This window comes from Ascidia mentula, chromosome 7 (assembly GCF_947561715.1).
Source record: "Ascidia mentula chromosome 7, kaAscMent1.1, whole genome shotgun sequence".
Taxonomy (NCBI): Eukaryota; Metazoa; Chordata; class Ascidiacea; order Phlebobranchia; family Ascidiidae; genus Ascidia; species Ascidia mentula.
Window position 1 is genome coordinate 16,230,281 of NC_138572.1, and position 21,226 is coordinate 16,251,506.

Here is a 21,226-nt window from a genome sequence, read left to right on the forward strand (position 1 = left end):
TGTCCGCCTGTGATTTCAACATTTTTTTATCAAGCGACTTGAATTTTTGCTCACAAATATTAGATGCCACTACAAAACGAGCAAAAAAAACCAAATTGACGTATGTCCTTTAGTTTCTTATTGCTGCGCGAAAACGCATGTTACAAACAATGGTCGCTAAAGTCGTGCGGAATTAACTAATTTTGAGAATTCCCGCCGGCAATACAAACAATTTTCAATCAAGCGACCTGAAATTTTGCACACAAATATTAGGTGCCTCTACAAAACGAGAAATGAAAACTAAATTGGCGTCTGTCCTTTAGAATTTTATTGCTTGCCGAAGACGCATGTTTGAAACTATGGTGGCTATAAGGTTCGGCGGATTAAACCAAATTTGACAGTTGTCCGCCTGTGATTTCAACATTTTTATATCAAGCGACTTGAAATTTTGCACAGAAGTATTAGATGCCTCTACAAAACGAGCACTCAAAACTAAATTGGCGTATGTCCTTTAGTTTCTTATTGCTGCGCGAAAACGCATGTTACAAACAATGTTCGCTAAGGTCGTGCGGAATTAACTAATTTTGGGAATTCGCGCCGGCAATATAAACAATTTTCAATCCAGCGACCTGAAATTTTGCACACAAATACTAGGTGCCAATACAAAACGAGAAATGAAAACTAAATTGAGGTATGTCCTTTAGAATTTTATTGCTTGCCGAAAACGCATGTTTGAAACTATGGTGGCTAAGGTTCGGCGGATTAACTAAATTTGACAGTTGTCCGCCTGTGATTTCAACATTTTCATATCAAGCGACTTGAAATTTTGCTCACAAATATTAGATGCCACTACAAAACGAGCAATCAAAACCAAATTGACGTATGTTCTTTAGTTTCTTATTGCTGCGCGAATACGCATGTTACAAACAATGGTCGCTAAAGTCGTGCGGAATTAACTAATTTTGAGAATTCCCGCCGGCAATATACACAATTTTAAATCAAGAGACCTGAAATTTTGCACACAAATACTAGGTGCCACTACAAAACGAGAAATGAAAACTAAATTGAGGTATGTCCTTTAGTTTCTTATTGCTGCGCGAAAACGCATGTTACAAACCATGGTGGCTAAGGTCGTGTGGAATTAACTAATTTTGAGAATTCCCGCCGGCAATACAAACAATTTTCAATCAAGCGACCTGAAATTTTGCACACAAATACTAGGTGCCTCTACAAAACGAGAAATGAAAACTAAATTGGCGTCTGTCCTTTAGAATTTTATTGCTGCGCGAAAACGCATGTTTCAAACTATGGTGGCTATAAGGTTCGGCGGTTTTAACTAAATTTGACAGTTGTCCGCCTGTGATTTCAACATTTTTATATGAAGCGACTTGAAATTTTGCACACAAATATTAGATGCCAGTACGAAACGAGAAATGAAAACTAAATTGGCGTATGTCCTTTGGTTTCTTATTGCTGCGCGAAAACGCATGTTACAAACAATGGTCGCTAAGGTCGTGCGGAATTAACTAATTTTTAGAATTCCCTCTGGCAATATAAACAATTTTAAATCAAGCGACTTGAAGTTTTATACAGAAATACTACATGGCATTGCAAAACGAGTAGAGAAAACCAAATCGGTTTATGTTCCCTAGTTTTTTATTGCTGCGCGAAAACGCGTGTTACAAACAATTGTCGCTAAGGTCGTGCGGAATTAACTAATTTTGAGAATTCCCGCCGGCAATATACACAATTTTGAATCAAGTAATTTTTTCCAATTAAGAGATTTGTAGACAAATTTTGGTGCAGCTAACACTTTTGGTAACGAGATCCAATTGATATACTTTACACCATGTGTGTTAAAATCGTCATCTAATGCACAAAAAAATATCGTAACAAATTTTTTGTTACAGTCAATTTAACGATATATTTCACAAAAAATTTTGTTACGACATACCAGAAATTGAACAAAATTTTCCGAAACGAAATTGTTCAATTTTGAACGAAATTTTGTTACTCAGAACAGTTTTGTTATCGGTATTTCAGAGTAAATGGAAAATTGCATTATGCCCCATTACCGTCTGAAAAGTCTATCCGAGGAACGAAAATATGTTCCAACATCAAAAATTATGTTCTCCGAAACGAAAATTAAGTTCGGGCAAAAAAAATTCAGTTCCTGAAACGAAAATTCCGTTCCCGTAACGAAAATTCCGTTCCAGTAACGAAAATTCTGTTCCAGTAACGAAAATTCTGTTCCCGTAACTAAAATTCTCCACCAGTAACGAAAATTCTGTTCCAGTAACGAAAATTCCGTTCCCGTAACGAAAATTCCGTTCCCGTAACGAAATTCCGTTCCTCTAACAAAAATTCTGTTCCAGCATCAAGAAGTCACTTTTTTGAACGACATTTAGGTCGCGTATCAACAATTTTCTTGAAAGAACGACAATTGTGTCCATGGATCGAAAAAGAACCTTCGACGGAAATGTAATTAATACCTCATAGTACGATAATTATGTTCCAAAAACGAAATTTCTGTTCCAGTAACAAAAATTCTGTTCCAGTAACGAAAATTCTGTTCCAGTAACGAAAATTCTGTCCCAGTAACGAAAATTCCGTTCCCGTAACGAAAATTCTGTTCCAGTAACGAAATTCCGTTCCCGTAACTAAAATTCTGTTCCAGTGACGAAAATTCTGTTCCGGTAACGAAAATTCCGTTCCCGTAACGAAAATTTCGTTCCCGCAACGAAATTCCGTTCCTGTAACGAAAATTCTGTTCCAAGATCAAAAAGTCACTTTTTTGAACGACATTTAGGTCGCTTATCAACAATTTTCTTGAAAGAACGACAATTGTGTCCATGGATCGAAAAAGTACCTTCGACGGAAATGTAATTATTCATCATAGTACGATAATTATGTTCCAAAAACGAAATTTCTGTTCCAGTAACAAAAATTCTGTTCCAGTAACGAAAATTCTGTTCCCGTAACGAAAATACCGTTCCGTAACCAAAATTCCGTTCCCGTAACGAAAATTCCGTTCACGTAACGAAAATTCTGTTCCAGTAACGAAAATTCTGTTCCAGTAACGAAAATTCTTTTCCCGTAACGAAAATTCTGTTCAAGTAACGAAAATTCCGTTCCCGTAACTAAAATTCTGTTCCAGTAACGAAAATTCCGTTCCCGTAACGAAAATTCCGTTCCCGTAACGAAAATTCTGTTCCAGTAACTAAAATTCCGTTCCAGTAACTAAAATTCTGCTCCAGTAACGAAAATTGTGTTCCAGTAACGAAAATTCTGTTCCCGTAACGAAAATTCCGTTCCCGTAACGAAATTCCGTTCCCGTAACGAAAATTCTGTTCCAGTAACGAAAATTCCGTTCCAGGATCAAAAAGACACATTTTTGAACGACATTTAGGTCGCGTAACAACAATTTTCTTGAAAGAACGACATTGTGTCCTTGGATCGAAAAGGTACCTTCAACGGGAATGTAATTATTCCTCATAGTACGATAATTCTGTTCCAGAAACGAAATTTCTTTTCCAGTAACGAAAATTCCGTTCCCGTAACGAAAATTCCGTTACCGAAACGAAAATTCCATTACCGTAACGAAAATTCCGTTACCGTAACGAAAATTCCATTCCCGTAATGAAAATTCTGTTCCAGTAACGAAATTTCTGTTCCAGTAATGAAAATTCCGTTCCCGTAACGAAAATTCCGTTCCCGTAACGAAAATTCCGTTCCCGTAACGAAAATTCCGTTCCCGTAACGAAAATTCCGTTCCCGTAACGAAAATTATGTTCCGGTAACGAAAATTCCGTTCCAGTAACTAAAATTCCGTTCCAGGATCAAAAAGTCACATTTTTGAACGACATTTAGGTCGCGTATCAACAATTTTCTTGAAAGAACGACATTGTGTCCTTGGATCGAAAAGGTACCTTCAACGGGAATGTAATTATTCCTCATAGTACGATAATTCTGTTCCAGAAACGAAATTTCTTTTCCAGTAACGAAAATTTCGTTCCCGTAACGAAAATTCCATCACCGTAACGAAAATTCCGTTACCGTATCGAAAATTCCATTCCCGTAATGAAAATTCTGTTCCAGTAACGAAATTTCTGTTCCAGTAACGAAAATTCCGTTCCCGTAAGGAAAACTCCGTTCCCGTAACGAAAATTCCGTTCCCGTAACGAAAATTCTGTTCCAGTAACGAAAATTCTGTTCCCGTAACGAAAATTCCGTTCCAGTAACGAAAATTCTGTTCCAGTATCAAAAATTCCGTTCCCAGAATAAAAATTCGGTTCCAGGAACGCAAGTTCTGTTCCGGGAACGAAAATTATGTTCAATGCATATTTTCATCTTCCCGTAATTGTCTACGTTTGAAAACATATATTCGTATTAAAATCAACCTTATACTCGTGAGCAAAACCACGTTTTCTTCGTCTCTTTGTCGACATGTAGTGGTGATTTTTGGCTTGGTCGATTTTCGGAACACAATTTTTTGTGCGATATTACCCAAATTGTGATTTTGGAAACACAATTCAAAAACCAAAATATGTTCCTGTAACGAAATTTTGCGTAAAAATAATGTTCCCGAAACGGTTTTTCTCATTTGGGAACGAAATTCCGTTTCTCGGAACGGTTTTGTAACGAAATTTCGGAACAAAGGCAAAAAATGTATTATGACTTTACCCGCGCGTGTCAGACAATATGACGTAAGGATCTGCATTGAAGCCTGGGGGCAAAATGTTGAACTTTTCGGTTCTGATCGTTTTAATATTTCGCTCTGATCGAAGTTTTTAGGCAACTGATTGACAAATTTTTTTAACTACGTCCACACTTTACTCAATGTTGCTTAATTCAATGGTGCGGCCACGTTCCGATCTGTTAAACATTTATTTCTTAACTGTTCGATCTCCCGTTGAAAAACAACAAATATACACGTTTTGTAAAAAAGAATGTATTTTTTCTTGCTGATTGTGTGGTTGTTCAGTATAAATGTACAGTTATTAGAAGAAATAACTCAAAACGGTTTTTGCTTGTGAGGTCACAAACGTTGTAACACTTTTCTTCCACAGGCGCGTTGTTGTTCTCACTTGAAATGCATGGAATTATCCGACCCATTCGGAATATCAAACCCATTCAACTATTATTGTTCTGGGTTCAACCTTTACGACTTTTATGAATTAGGGTTTTAAATGTAATTCCAAATTTCTTCGCTTGATTTGCGTTCAATCTTTGCAAAATACGACGCCGAGCGTTTTTTAAGGACGCGTTTATAATTGTCAAGTGCAGGTTTTTGCGGCAACAGATACTTTTAGTAATCGCGACACGCACCGCCAAGCACCTACTTCAGCTTCTAATTTTGTCCCACACCAAACAACTAGAGATTTATCAAGTACCAGGCACTACACGACTTCATCAACACACTGCAATCACAAGTATGCAGTAAACACGGTAAGGAGACTTGAACACACAAACATAGGAGAGTTTGTTCATCGTAAGCATGTAATCACATTTATTTCGGGACCAAACTTCACAGATTAACTCATGTTTGAAGATTGTCCATAAATGTGCATTCACCGCAGATGATGGAACAAGGCGCAACGCTTCGCTTGTGGCTTACAACTATATTTACTTTGATAGATTGCACCACAAAAAACATAAAAAGCTAGGTAAAAAAAAAAAATTATCATTAAAGATAAAATTCCGACGGAAGCGCAGATTGCCACATGACATTGTTTCGAACCTACGTTTCAAAGTTGCCCGAATGCAGCAAACATGTTTGCAGGGCGAGTCAGACTAAATGACGTAATAATCTTCACTGACGCCTGAGGCAGAATGTTGTTCGTTACTGATCTTGAAAAAAGTTTTAACAAAACTGTCGTGACGTCAAACACTTCACTTAGTTGTCCCTGACCCCAGGGTTGCTTGAATTTATTCAATATTTGTTTTGAATACGTTTCACTAATTTAAATTTACCCATTTTTTATTGCATTGTATAGATTTTGCTTGCGAGTGTATGTGCACTGTCTTTAACTACTAAGTAAATAGATGCTCTTTTTTTAGTGTATATTTCTCACAGACAACCAGGCGAATTTTGCAAATATTGCATGATTGCATGTTGTTTTGCTTTTCTCTGCGTAAACTTATAATGTGTGAAATATACACTAAAAATAAATTTTGTTTTTGAAACAGATTGAATTTTGTTTCTTAAACAGAATTTTCAAGAACACTATACATCATGGCGCGGTTTTTGCTTGTCTCTGTCAATTAATCGGGGAACAGACTATATTTTTTTCTGCCACCACGTGATCATCTTAGCGTCTTTTAGTGGTCACCGATATTGTTATCTACAGCTCTTCGGGCCAAAAATTATCAAATCGACGTTTCGGTTGCTATGATATGCAGTTGCTATGTATTATTCACATTTATCAACATTCTGTAGAAGTACGTTTGCAAAACAATGAATTTTACACAATGCAGAAAATTTTACAAAAATTCATATCTACATTGTCAAAGTCTAATGTTATACCGCGAAAAATATACAAGAAGCGATTTAAACGCGCTGGTCAATTTAAACGTTCGCGTAACTGCGCAACGACCTCATCGAAAAGACCCATATTGTAATAAGTTACGGAGTTGTGCTTCTACCACATTCTGTTTCAAAAAAAAACATTCTGTATAGACCACCGACAGCTCGCAAGCCCTGTCCATCAGTGCGGCGAATCGTTTTATGTTGCATTTCCCCGTCAACAAAACGTTGGACGTTAATTGTTCGGAATGTATCAGTTAATAAACAAAAAGTTTAACTTCGAGAATACGCGGTTAAATTGTGCTGTGTTTGGTAGGAAATTGCCTGTGATTTGTTTGTTTTACATTCAAGCGTATTTAAATTTGGCTGAAAAATGTTATTTTTACCAGCAAGACATTACCTGAAAAACTGTGCTTCTGGGTTTTTTTGTGACCAGACAAAAAGACATTTTAAAAACCAAAATATGACCATTTCGAATAGTGGTTGTTGCAGAATGTTATTTCTTATTTAGGCTATACATTCAACCAATGTATACAAATCTTTATTACACCCATGCATAAAATGCAACCGTCTCATTGTTGTAGCGCATTACCGCACATTCTAGTACTGTAATTTGGTCCGGTTTAGTCGTGGTTCCTTTTTTAAATTCATCCTTTTTAATATTTTACATAGTAATCTAAGATTTATGTAGATAAGGATCGCCTTGTGCACTATTATTGTGTTCTCTGTCTGTTCCGCGTATACCGTTAATGGTATAGAATGTCGTTTGTTTCGTATCGCTTGTACAGGATCCTATAGATAGCGACAGTTCGCTTAATTGCCGGCTTGTTTAAACTTAAAGACCCAATGCAGCGTTTCGAATTGCTTACTTTCAAGCAATCATTTATTTTCGCTGTGTTTTATGAAATATGTCTTGACCGGCTGCTGTGCTGTACTTTTTGCTGCCCCAAATCCCCGTTTTGGTATTTTTGGAAGTCACGTACGTGTCAGTGACACAGGTGTTACGAATACAACACCGTCATTACACTGATTCTAAACCTGACACTGACAATTTGGGGTGCTCGACCTTACGTGGCGCAATGGCGGGCCTAAATAATAATATTCTTACGGTTTGTGAAATACGACATGGTTGTTTGAAGGAAAAACATGGCTTCCATAGCCCTCAGTATAGAGAATTTATATATGTTTGGTGAATAAGGTATGGCGACGCCCATTATACTTGCGAGTATCAACCCAAACCGAATTGAAAACAATCTGGCCACAACACACAGGCCATTGTTGCATGGTTGCAGTTCTATATTTATTTTCGGGCACAAGAAATAGAATCTCCCGTTAAATATGTACAACACCACGGCCCTTGAGAGAAATATTTCAAAGAAACCCGTGACGTCAGCATGGTTATATTCTTGGATGATCATAGTCCGAAAATAAATTTATCAGAATGGTGATTGGCAGTGATCGAAAAGATGAATAAAATTGTATACTTCCGTAACAATAGTGTCATCGTAGTGACTGTTGTCGCAAATATAACCATCCCGAAAAGCGGTTTTGCCTATAATTTCGGATGAGTTCAAGCAAGTAAGTACGGATATATTGGATGAGCACCAACTGTCGTTGATCAAGTTTCGATGGCATATGTCCGGTTCCTAGTTTTGTACAAATATAATAAGTATCAGAAGTCAATACTTTCTCCGTTATCGACCGAGAAAGTTGTTTATTCGTAGGTTGTGACAAAAGTTAACGACACTTTAATCAGCAAAAGTTTAAGAAAAATATAACAATGTTGTTTACACCAGTGACGTCATTCCAAGGCACAAACGTAAGGGCGTCGACATCATCAGTCAGTTGAGAATATTGTGTTGCGTTTAGTAATAAAAATATTTTATTTGACGTTTAAAATTGAAGACCAACGAATACTTAAATTTGAACTTCAACACACTGAATTTGAAGAACCTCAATTTGTTAAAAATGCATTAGAAATATTGCTTGGAGCGTGAAACTGTTAAATCGCTTTGCGATAATAAACGTGAGATAGGAAACTTACAATAAGACATAAAATATGCTGAAAAATCGATTTTAAAACAAAAAAGCACAGTTGGACTTGTGCAGACACAGAGCGTACTTTGGCACGTCTAAAGTAGATTGCGGCACCGAGAAGTTCGACAGCTTGATTGAAGCTTTGATTGCGACGTCATCAAAATTTAAATTGAAAGAGGGGACCGTACAAAAACGCGTCAATTGCATTAAAAGAAAACGTTTGCTCGATTTTATGTTCTATATTAAAAGGTTTCTCAAAAATTCATAGAGGTCAATACTTTAAAGCCTTTTCACTGACAAATAACAACGACAACAACAACAATACAAAATAAAATCAGTTTTGCTTGCCGTGATTTTGAAGCATTTGCACCAAATCCTTGTAGTAAGGATCTTTCTTGCCATGAGCTGACTTTACGATTTCTATGGCGTTTTCAAGATATCTTCGACAACCTTATGATCAAAATATTAGAGCAGTGATCGCCAAATACAAAGGGCCTGCGCAGTGGGGCGATCCCGCCTTGCTATGCGTAAGCATGGCATTACTTCTGCGTTGTCTGATTACGGTGGTGGAGATCCTCTACGCCGGTGAAGGTCGCCTGACAAGTTGTGCGTTTGAGCACCAGTGTACCTTGGCCACAATATACCCCGTGAAGCCACCGAGCTCCTGTAGCTAAGTTGGTAGAGCGTTGGACCTGGTTAGCCCAGGGTCGTGAGTTCAAACCTCACCGGGAACTTGATTTTTCAGATCTCGCTCCGACTTGTCGGGAAAAGTGGCTGATCCAGCTTGGCTGCGATGCCTGTGAACCTTATCTTCCACTTGTTTCGGTTTTTCCAACCAGCTGTTCAGCTTGAGATATCCACGCCCACCACTGAGCTTTGTCGTCTTTTTGTAAGGCTGGTAACTTTTCTCTTTCTTGGACAAGTTCGACCATACGTGGAATGACGTAATCAGTATATATCTCGCTGGACAAAAAAACAGGCAGTCGTAAATGAAAGGATTTGCAAAAAAATCCATGCAGCAAAACTGCATCAAAATCAAGTTTTCCTGGCGACCCCAACTTGCAATAGTACGTGAAATATGTACATGATTAAGGCACTTCAATTTATAACTACCGTTTATTGCTTATACAGCTAAAGTATTAGGAAAAAAGGGACAACACAACACGACCAAGTCCATAAATTTTCGATTCGTTGGGAAGTTGTCATGACAACAGGGATTACCACAAAACTCACCGAAGGGGGGATATCAGGAAATCGCCTGAATTTTCCTGACACATTTTGCTCATCTCCTTCACGTATATTTCCATCCCCATCACCGTGTTCTGGTGATTGTTCGGATGAACATAAGCCAGTTGGGCGACCTCGAAGAACAGAATTGCTTCCAAAAACTTTTTCTCGTTCCTTCGTCGATTCGCGGCGCCCTTTAACAAGGGAGCTTTCGCATTCAAGTTGGAGATGATGAATTCTAACACTTTTCCAGCTGTTTCTCTAGCGTGATTGTACTGATGCGCCTCCAGCATTTGTTTGTAGGTTTGTATTAACTCCCGACCTTGAAAACATGTTCTTTGCTGAGGGGAAACGTTAAGATTTCTGATTCACAAAATCATAAAAATCAACTTGAAATTCACTAAATATTTGAGAAACGAAGTTCAATTATTTCTAAAATCTGTAAATCTGTTTGGTGTAAAGCCAACTTTTTGTAGTTAGTCCTGACAAATACACAAAATCAACATAAAATCTTACCTTCGCCTTGTACGAACATATGATCGAAATTTAGAATGTTGGGTTTTGAAGACGACAAGTTGGACGAGGCTGGGGATTAACACAGAATAAATATTTTATGCGTGAAAGTTGTTGGTTTTTGTGTTCGTGACTGTTTTAGGGAAAGCAATAAACGTAATATACTGCATGTAACTTGTGGTTACACCAGCTGTGTTGTTTTTTCACTCTTCAATGTTGTTATTTCACTCTCTAGTTAGGGTTCGGGTCAGTTTCATAAACTAGTGCTTTGATACCGAACCTTTTTGTGGTTGCGTACCACTTGGAGGTAAAACAATTTCGACGCGTACCACCTAGTTGTGTGTTACAGAGTAACCTAGGTGATGAAGTAATAAACATTTTGAGATCAGAATTTTTGAATTCGAACTGATCCGCACCATCTGGAATGCCGTCGCGTACCACTAGTAGTAGCGTACCACCGGTTGGGAAACACTGACTTAGTCAGTGACATTGCTTACGCGAGACCAAGTAACGGCGGTTGTTATCGCGCAAAAATTACGTAAGGATAAGAGCACAATTTTCGAACAAGTTATATCCGCCGTTTAAAGTTTATGCCGGGCCGCTGTAGTCAACGAAAGCCCGACAGGCCGATATTTCAAACATTGTTTAAATTTCATGCATTGCCTTGATATTCTTACTTTGGGCAGAAGGCGGAGAAGTTGGAAATGTGGATTTCTGTTGAGTTGAAGGCTCTGAAAGCAACAATGACATGCAAAATTACGACGCATTTTCGCAGTAAGCAAGAGCTATGGTTTGCAGAATTGTCAAACACTTGTGTACCTGAAAAGCACAAGTCTTCGTTTCCATAATTAGATGGAGGTCGGTCAACATTCTGTTGTACAGGAACTAAAACACAGTAAAAATTATGTGTCGGTTGATCATCATGCGTTCGAGTAATTTAATGAGGTGCCCAAATACATTCTTCACCTGGCAACAAAACACTGCATTCCAAATGACTTACGCTTTTATATTTGAATAAGAGACAAGACTGAACTTAAAAAACAGGTAATTGTAACAATACAAGTGTGATATTTCTACAACAAAAGAAGTTCTTTAAAATGTGCAATCATAGCAGTAACACGGTCGTGTTATGGAGGGTTTTCAATGCACTAACCACTGAAATATTCTGTGGGAAACGAGTAAGGAGCTTCTTGCATCCGAATCAGCTCATTCTCTTTCAACGGTTCAGCACTTTCTGAAAAAGTTGGTCTGGAAGTCGGTGGGTTCGGGGTTCGAATCCCGCGTGGTGCAGGTCTTGGAGGACTGGAGTTGCCTGTTTGAAATGACTTTGTTACAAATTACCGCGTACAAGAGGTTATCAAAACAACAAAGGAAACGATAGTTGAGAACAGTTCATTCACGAAAACCTATATTCATAAAATTTTACATCACAACTTATGCGTAACGCTCTAACGACTGAAGAACGGGGGTGTATTTTGGTCAAGGTAAGCCCAGGGATGAGAGCTCAAAGCTCACCAGGTGCTTAATTTTTCAAATCTCGCTCCGACTTATCGGTCAAAATGGCTGTTTCAGCTTGACTGCGATGCCAGTGAACCTAATAAACATACGACTGCTAAGATCGCCAAGTAAGGGCATGCGATCATTCCTTGTCATGTTATATCGTGAAACATATCTGTGTTGACGAATCAAACAATTTCGTACTTTTTAATATAATGTCATATCGCCTTGGATTGAAAAGAGGTGGCGAAGGTGGTATATAGACCGGTAGTGTTAAGAGTGTAAAGAATGCCCTCAGTTAAATCAATGGCTTTGTCCGCTTGTGAATGTGTTGTCCTTCACGCGTCCGCGTGCCAACAAGCTGTCCTTATGTTAGAATAAAGAAGCCCACGTACGAATTACCCAGGAATCCCATCTATATAAGTGTACAACAATATTTTTCAAAGACTAATGTGTTATTTGTTCTCTCATTTTGTCAGAAATTTTATTCGAAAAAGTGTCAAGGATTTGGGTCTGTGCGCCCGTTTTATTAAACCGATATCTGCAATTGAAATCAGTGACATATGTCAGTTAAAGGGTTGTAACTTTTGTGGATAAGCAACTTACTTGTTGTTGGAGAGTTAATGTTTAAAGATTGAATTGAAATTGGTGTTTTGGGGTCTGTCTCGTCTGGAAACAATAAAATATACAATTAATTACTACTGCATTGTTCGGTAAAAAATTGAAATTTGTTTCAAATGGAAAACGTTCGTAGACATCTTAATTGTGTTACCGCTACCATACGGCTATGGCATGCGCAATGAATTGCAAGAAAAAAGCATAGCAGTTCCTATACAAACACCGCCAGACAGCGCAAGTACCTGACGCGTCTCCGCCATCAGCGACGATCTCCCTGTCAGCCGTCGGTCGCGATGATGTCATCAAGCGAGATTGCGCCATTGAAAACCCGACGCCAGTAAACGGGGCTTTCCCGTCTGCGAAAGTAAAGTCTTACTGTGAAAGAGGAAACAGAACCACCGTGTTAAGTCAAGCGTGAAATATATGCGGATAACTCAAAATTAAACAACAATTTCGACACAGGACAAACATATGCATTATATATTCTATAACTCCACCAGCATAAATCCAGGGCTAGGACCTTCTTTGAAATTGAAGTAAGAAGGTGTCAATAAACTTCGTTGTAAAACAAACAGTTGTTTTCTTTCATACAAAATGTTACACAATTAATAACTTACCTGAGTCAGTAAAACATTTCCTTACAGGGTCAAACTCATGTAGAGGAGAAGTGTTGTGTTTTGTAAATGTGGGTGTGGAAAATTGCATTTCCTTCTGAATTTGAGATACTTGCAATGTGATCGCAGAAATATCTTGCAACATGGAAAGTTCCCCAAGCTTTTTACTAAAGAAATGCGTGCAAGCGTACTTCAGGAATAATTTTGGGCTTGAAAAGTTAATCAAGCTTTTTTCTATAAAATATTTTTCACTGTTTAAAAAACATTTTCTTGAAAGGTAATTGGTAAAAACATACTTCGAACATATACATATTTAATATAAACAAACAAAACACTTCTTTTCAAAATATTCCACACACACTTACTAATTTGACGGAAAATGGCAAAATGGTTTTATCTAAAATCAAATTGTCTTTTAGAAAAAAAGTCTGACAAAAAATTATGTGTGTACCTGACAGAGGACATATTGGCCCGCGTTGTAGGATTGTGTTGCCAACATCCCTGTATTACTGCTGATAATAGATCAACCATTTCATTTTCCTCAGGTGTTGTATCTTCTTTTATCTCAGAAACACTTATTGAAGGGCGTTGGTCACCCATGATTGCATCAATGTAAACATCAAGTGGTGTGGAACCCATTGGGTATTTTTGGAAGAGTATAAAATACACAACCATGGCAAAACTGAAAACATCATCTTCTTTATTGATGGTTGCCAACGGGTTGGAAAGTAATTTTGGAGATGCAAAGGCTTTTGTGTACTCCGTATGCTTTCTGCTGGAACTCATTGGTGTTGTTGTACTGACACAAGTGATTGTTGACAACTTGGCACTTCCAAAATCACCAACTTTGCAGATTAAATGTGCGGTGATAAAGACATTTTCTGGCTTAATATCACCATGAGTCATCCTTTTTTCCCTGGGATATTGTGGATGAAAGCCAGAGCTTTGGAAATATCAAAACTCATCCGAAGTTGCAACCCTGGCTTAAGCTCAACATGAGAATTAAGAAGCGGGTACCAAGGTTACCACTTGCCATGTATTCCATTACAAGGGCCATGGTATTTGGCCAATCCGTCCATCCATACAAACGTACAATGTTGTCATGGTTGGCATTATCAAGCATTTTAATTTCATCACAAATTCTACAAAAATTATTTTGAACGTCAACTTTTTGCCAAAACACATAAAATCACAGTTAACACCAATTCATCTGAAAAATAAACCAAATTTCCTTTAAAAGTTGCCCAAATAAATGCCGCATCAAATAAATTTTATTTTTTCTTTGGCTCTGTCACTTTATGCCACACAAGCATTACAAACCTGTTTTTAATGTTTATCCTTTCTTTTTTCCCACCTTGAACCCCAAAGCATTTAAGTGCAACTTTTCCAAAATTTTGAATGTCACCTAGCAACACAGTGCCAACCAAACCTGAACCAAGTTCTCCATCATCTGTGTTAAGACAGCGGATTTCTGTCACAGTTCTTGATTCCTTCATTGTGAAAACTGCAAAAAAGAAATGTAATCACAAACTCAACAAACATTATAGGCAAAGAAAACTCCAAGCAATAGGACATCAATATAGAAAATATAATGTTACCTTGATCTAGTCTAGTGTACAATCATAAATACTATTATAACCTCAAATAAACCTATTGATCTTAATCGGTTTTCAATAAGGCAAGATTACAATTCATCAATAAAAACCAACATGAATATATAACAAAAAATACTTGAAAGTAAAGCAGATAATGTTCCAGAAATGTGAAACACAAAAACAAACCTTCTGAAAGGCAGAAGCAGAATCAACAGTTGTTAGACCAGGAGCAAAAGCAACAGCTTTAACAATGCATTACATGTAATTGATTTTTTGTTCCTTCATTACAACTTTAACAAACCACAAACAAGTTCCTCTCCCAGCATTTGCAAAACATGTGGGCTAAAGACAGACCGGTAACACCGTTTTCTCCAGTACATGGCGCTATTTTACTCCAGTAAATACGTTACCGGTCTGCCGTTAGCTCCAAGAAAAAGCAATTAGTTTGTTTAATTGCGTTACACATGATCAACCACAATGCTTTTCTCAACTCGTGCCGTATTTTCAGCATGCCTTTTTCATCACACACACACCCAGCTACACATTGTGGTGTTAAACTTCAGTGTTCATTTTAATCACAAACAGCAGTTCAATCAAAAAGTTGCTTTTTCAGCGTTTCGTTTACTAAATGTTTTATTGGTTCTGGTCAAGAGGTGACTGGAAATATTGTCAAAAAGTTGTTGGCAGAAACGCCAACATGTTGCAACAGTGCCAGCGGTGGGATTATTTTTTTTAACATCCGCAAGGACCCTGGACCGATACATCAGGATTCATTATACACGTGGTTATTTGGGACTTCTACTGAAAGAAGTGATACACAGCCCTACGATACACGCTTGCTAACAACCGGTTCGCGGAGGTCATTAAAACCACTACTGAACAGCCAGCGCCCAGAACATAAGCGTGTTGCCAGGTGCTGCAAACATTATCAAAATTCACGCTCGACTAAAACGTAAAAACTGCCTCAGTAGGCGTGCTTATGACGAAGTTCCTTTGACCGCTTTGTTAACCAATCTACCAAAAACCTGTAGAAAAAAACAGCTTTATAACCGGAGATGAAAAGATTTGTGGATATAGCCAATATTTATTGTGTGGATTTGTCAGGCCCCACGAAAGAAAGTGTGTAATAATTGCGGTGAGCCAGGGGCCATTACCACTCTAGATAAAAATATGTGGGAATGAACTCCATTGTTTCCCTTCAAACTCAAGAATTGCGACCTGTAATTTCATGTCATCTCCAAAAAAAGGTTCTCGCCACGACATTAGGACCCGGGAATCAAAAAATGTCAGCGAGGAATATTTTTAACGGCCTTAGAAGCCTTTTCACATTTGAGGATTATGAATATTCTTGAACGTAGTTGTGCATACTTGCCTACGGTTAGGTGTGTTTGGTTCAATATATTTATTGTTGGTTAAGACTCAGAGGTAAATTAGGATATTGTCGAAAAGCTCATTGGTTTAAACACCGACCTTTTACAATAGCCGTTACCCTCATTTGAACATGAACTAAAAGAATCAAACCTTACCTTGTAGCAAGACAACATTTGGTAATGTTGTTTTATTCTTCGTATATCTGCATAAATATTACTTGCTTTTGAAGGTGTTTTGCTTAATTCATACAATGGGACAAACCAACGAAAGTTGCAGCATGTCGAAGTATAGTTTTGACAAAGGTGGTGTAATAGCCGAAAACGATGGCGTACAAGTCCGCATGTAAGTTGCAAATGTTGCTTAAAAAATTGTCGGATATATTTATCATCAGTATTTAATACTACACGGAAAAATAAAGTAATATGGTGCAATATTTAAATGTATCGCTTATATTTACAGGATAGATTTTTCGTAAAATTTTTGATTGTTTCAGATGTCGGAGAAAAGAAGATAATCACATTTTTGCTGCAAAATTTGTCGGCCCGGGATATTACGGAGAGAGGGAAAATGAAAGGGAGATTCTTGACAAAATCGACTGCGAAAATGTGATCAGATTTTACGATTACTTTCAGGTGCATTTAGAAACTTATTTTAACTGAGAAAAAATCAGTGAATGTCAGTGTATTTTTGTTGTTAGGGAAATGAATACAATTACTCCTTTCTGGATCTCTGCAGCGGATATGCTTCTCAAGTACTTTTGTATACCGTTAATTTGTGTATTGTATATTAAGCATCACTTTGACAGCTTTACCTTATATTGTTTATCCTTGTGCAACTTTGATGATCCAAAATAACATAAACATGTTACAACACGTCATTAACAACGTTTAATTTCGCCACCGCAGAGGTGAAGGAAATATCAATATAAAAAAATAAACAAAAATTCTAAAATCACTTAATAGAAAGTAGCATAAAATTGTCGACTTAATGTGACTTTTACTTGTAGTGTTTTTCCAATACAGTGGGGTTGGACACTAAACAGTGAATCCCCTAAATGAAAAATATTAGTGCTTGTGTCTTTTTGTTGGTAGGAAAAACAATTCAGCTGCTTTATCATGGAACTCTGCAGCGGAGATGTTTCTCAAGTATTTCTACATATCGTTAATTTCTGTATTGTATATTAAAGTGCATATGACACGGCCATGACAACTTTGCGAATAGTTTCAAACATGGGAGAATCCACAGATTACGTTACCGTGAAGGTCAGGACAGGGTTTTGCATCACACAAAAATTTGTCATTGTGACGTCACGAATCAAAGGCTTATTTGTCTCTAATTAGCGGAAGACCATAGGGTATAGCAGAAACGACATAACTGTGAGTGGACAAAACGACAATGCTAAACTAACGGATTGTCTCTGTCGTGTTTTCAAAAGTTCATGTATCACGTTAGCGATCATAAATGCTGTAACAACAAGAACACCCTGTCCCAGTAACTGTTTTATTATTACACAACTAAATAGGACATAATAGGTCGAACAGCGGCCATCTGTCTTCAGCTTAAATTAACATCAAAATCCGTTTATTTCACTTGTTTCCTTTTTGTCCCCTGTTTAATGCAATATTATGCTTAAACCGGTTTTACAATATTTTCCATTCCTACGCATAAGGGTTGCTGCCAGCACTCGCGCACGACCGAAGCGCCTTCTATGACGTCACGCAACAATATCTCGCTTTCGCACGATTTCGTTCGCAGCGGCAAAAGTGCGACTTTGATCAGCTGTATCTCAGAAACCAGTCGTCGTATCAAGCTACTTTTTTTGCCAAAAATGTTCTAAAGTTATGAACATCTCTTAGTTTGATTATTAACATGTTTTATTTTTCCGTGTCATATGCACTTTTAAGCTGTAGTCGTTTTTATTTTTTCATGAAAACTTGTTGACATAAAAATAAATTATAATTTTGCTGTTGTTTTCATGGTTTTTATGTCTTTTCAGTGGGTTGCCAACATGAAGGGTGATTCTAGTAATCCAATTGATAAGTTTCTTGGAATATTTTGATATTGGACCACTCGACGTATTGCGTCAGTCCGTTACTGGTGTAAAGTATTTACATGAAACTGGCATAGGTTTGTACACAGTCGGCCACGCAGACGATTTCTCAGCTTATTTGCTTGTTTTATGTTCAGTTCACGGCGAAATTAAACCTGAAAATTTTCTTCTCAAGAAAAAAAACGATGGAAAAGTTGTCGAAAAAGTAACTGACTTTGATTTCAGTAGACAGAATTCCAGTTTGATGGTAAGTAGAACATATTTTGCAAAGAACACGTAAACTGTATCACATTGTTTTTCAGATAGGAAGCCAGCAGGATATACTTTCTCTCGGTGAATACATTTACTACGTTCTTACTATTGGAGGATCCTTGTTTCAAAGGGAAACAAGACAACCAATCAATTTTCAAAGCAGAAAAGCGCCAGAATTCCATGGTTTGGAACACTCTGCATTGCTGACGAGGGAACAAAAAGTAACTACCCGTGACCTGCTGAAAAGAATAGTTGCCGATGAACCTAGATGCCGGCCAAACATTCATATTGTGGAAATTCATACAACATTTTGGGAAGACAAACGAAAAGTGGAATTTTTTGAGGTCAGTTCTGTCTTTGTATGAATTCGTTTTAAGCATTCGTTAAAAGGGGTAACAGATTAACCTAATAAATAAAATTTGATTTTAAATATGTCATTGGAAAATACATTGGGCGATTGTGGTTACATATAGTAGAAGGTTTAGACGGCTACATATAACAGGATACAAAAAAGCGCACATTACAATTTGGATAAAAACAAGTTATTTTGTCATGATAATGAATATCAAATCATCATAAATTTCAAGACAAATTGACAAGTAAAAAGGAGACCGGTAAAACCCGACAGGTTACCGTTAATGTAAAGCTAATTTGCTTGAGGAAAATCACGCCTTGTCGTGAAAGGTGGTGGCGAAAGGTGATGCGCTGCATGGCACGTTACGTGGCCACTCGGTTGTTCAATGTATGTTGCAGTAGGTAGCGTTTAGTTTAGGCATAGAGTTCCTTGGTGAACTTCAATCCTTTTCACATAAGTAGTTTACGTGGCAACCGATAGAGTATAGAATACTTTTGGTTTAAGGCGGTTGCAACGTACCACTAAACAAGTCATAGTCTTTTCTTTAATTATGCCCGGTCCTGGAACGAGGCAGGGAACGTTAACTTCTGAATTCCTTTCCACATAAGCAGTTTACGTGGCAACCGATAAAGTATAGAATAGAATGTCCCACCCTGGTCCTTACGGTGGACCGAGACAGGCAAATCGTGCACTTGTCAAGCGACATAGTAGTAGACTAGAGTGATCGACTGCAACGCAGGCAGTAAAGAGAAGAGGAAACAATTTACGCTGTCACATGAACTAGCATTTAACCGTTCATATGGGAAATAGGATTTACTTTATAATTTAGCTTGGTAATTATAAGATGGTTGCAGTTGCTTAACCCAATGGTTTTTAACAGAGGATTTGTGTAGTGTTGTCAAAAGGTCCGCAGCAACCTCTAAATACTCACGCCATATCGTTGATAAACCCATATTTTGGAAATGTTTGCGCATTTCATAATATGCCCGAAAACATGCAAAGTTACAGAAGCAAGTTGCAGCCCTGATTTATCGCAAACAAGAGCGCATCGTGACGTAAAAATTATATTTAAATTTCAGCACGAGCAAAATAAAAAAAAACGCATAGGGTTCGCGACCACTCTGACGTCATCAAAAGGGGATCTGAAGAATGAGAACTACTGGCTAAACCCATGTGTTTTTCTTTCTGGCAGGACATAAGACGTGTTTTGGAAATTGACGACTACATTGACAGAGAAAAGTTCAACATGTTCAATGAAGCTTATTTGTCTGATTCACAATATAGTGGAAAAAAAGAGTACAAAAAGTTTAACTTAACTGGCGCCACCCCAAGGTTTAATCGTCTCGAATGCAATGGAATTCAACACATTATTCGCGAGATGAGAAACAAGGTAATTTGTTTTTATTAACATAAAATCCATTTAACAGAGTGCAAATCAAATGAAATGCAATTGTGTTTGCACAAAAAACAACAACGCCGATGAACAATTACAAAAAATAAGTTTCCCCTTGTCCATTACACACTACAACGTACCTGACGACGTGTTACGTAGTAAATATTTTGGACAATACCAACACATAATGATTGAAGCTTAATGTTTTTATGTGAATTGTCACATGTCCTAATGTTAATTTACAATGTCAGGCGACCCATGCCGCTCAGCTGCCAAAAGAGGAAATGAGTTACTTCGGTTTAACACCAGGACGGGAAAACTGGAACAAGTTTTTGGGGCGATTTCTGGCCAACTTGCCGCACTTGCTCATTCACTGCTACGAGTTCTTCCGTGAAGACAGTAAACTGCTTAACAGAAAAAAATATTACGCATAGTTATTTAACATTTGGAAATTGTTGCACAAAGGTAGACTTATACCTATTGACTTGTACTTGTTTGCTTTTGAATTGTGTACAAGTTAAATTTAAAGCATTTTAATAGGATGTGGTATTTCATATACGAGAGTTTTGAGAATTGTCAAATTGTTGCCTGCACATATGTGTGTTTATTGTACATTTAGTTGCAGTCGTTTGTAAGATTCAAGTTTCTAATGCACTTTTAATAACCTTTTAACAGCTTTGCCCCTTATACTATTCAGCCTCGAGCAACTTTGATGATCCTACGTGATGGCCACGTTAAAATACGTCACGGACTCGGTTAACAGGAAGTTAAAATTAGTGCAAAAAGGTCAAATTACCACATCACCAACACGAAGAAAATCCCGGAGTTGTTCAATTTGCACATGTGTGTTAAGTAAACCCTGTTTCCCATGTGGACTGTTAATAAAGTGCTAGTCTCATGTTATAGCGTAAATTGTTTCCTCTCGCCTGGGCTGCCTGTGATTGCAGTCTGGTGCTTGGTTATTCGATTATGTTTCTATCGGTTGCCACGTAAACTGCTTGTGTGAAAAGGATTAAAATTAACCTTGCCTGTCCTGGTCCTGCAATTGGCACTCAGCAAGAATAAAATTGTAGATATTATGTGGAAATATGTTCAAGCGGATGTGAATAAAACACACATTCCTAGAAGTAGTTGCTTTGTCGTTTAATGTGGTGGTGTAAGATGACGCAAATATAGCACTTCGATATGCAGCGGTTCTT

At 37.6% G+C, this 21,226-nt stretch overlaps 2 protein-coding genes and 1 pseudogene across 3 annotated transcripts in view; 2 read left to right on the forward strand and 1 right to left on the reverse strand.

Annotated features, from left to right (window-relative positions):
• LOC145908154 (putative serine/threonine-protein kinase fhkD) overlaps positions 1–16,810 on the forward strand; it is a 39,671-nt gene extending 22,861 nt beyond the window's left edge. Inside the window, exons 2-4 of the mRNA XM_082995352.1 lie at positions 16,207–16,319; positions 16,471–16,609; positions 16,675–16,810. Coding sequence (XP_082851478.1) covers positions 16,228–16,319; positions 16,471–16,609; positions 16,675–16,767 — 324 coding nt within the window. The 5' untranslated portion in view covers positions 16,207–16,227 and the 3' untranslated portion in view covers positions 16,768–16,810. The remainder of the gene's footprint in view (positions 1–16,206; positions 16,320–16,470; positions 16,610–16,674) is intronic.
• LOC145908145 (uncharacterized) lies at positions 8,231–15,006 on the reverse strand (annotated as a pseudogene). The gene is made up of 12 exons (XR_014402944.1): positions 14,793–15,006; positions 14,332–14,515; positions 13,463–14,153; positions 13,015–13,178; positions 12,640–12,753; positions 12,386–12,448; positions 11,436–11,594; positions 11,102–11,167; positions 10,960–11,013; positions 10,286–10,354; positions 9,776–10,091; positions 8,231–9,505 (listed from the first exon to the last, which is right to left on the reverse strand). The product of XR_014402944.1 is annotated as an uncharacterized LOC145908145 (transcript).
• A 2,981-nt stretch (positions 16,811–19,791) lies between the features above and the next one.
• LOC145909690 (uncharacterized) lies at positions 19,792–20,461 on the forward strand. The gene is made up of 2 exons (XM_082997044.1): positions 19,792–20,024; positions 20,279–20,461. Exons 1-2 carry the CDS (start codon positions 19,806–19,808, stop codon positions 20,459–20,461), a joined length of 402 nt encoding a protein of 133 aa, XP_082853170.1. The 5' UTR covers positions 19,792–19,805.
• The last annotated feature ends 765 nt before the right edge of the window (positions 20,462–21,226 follow it).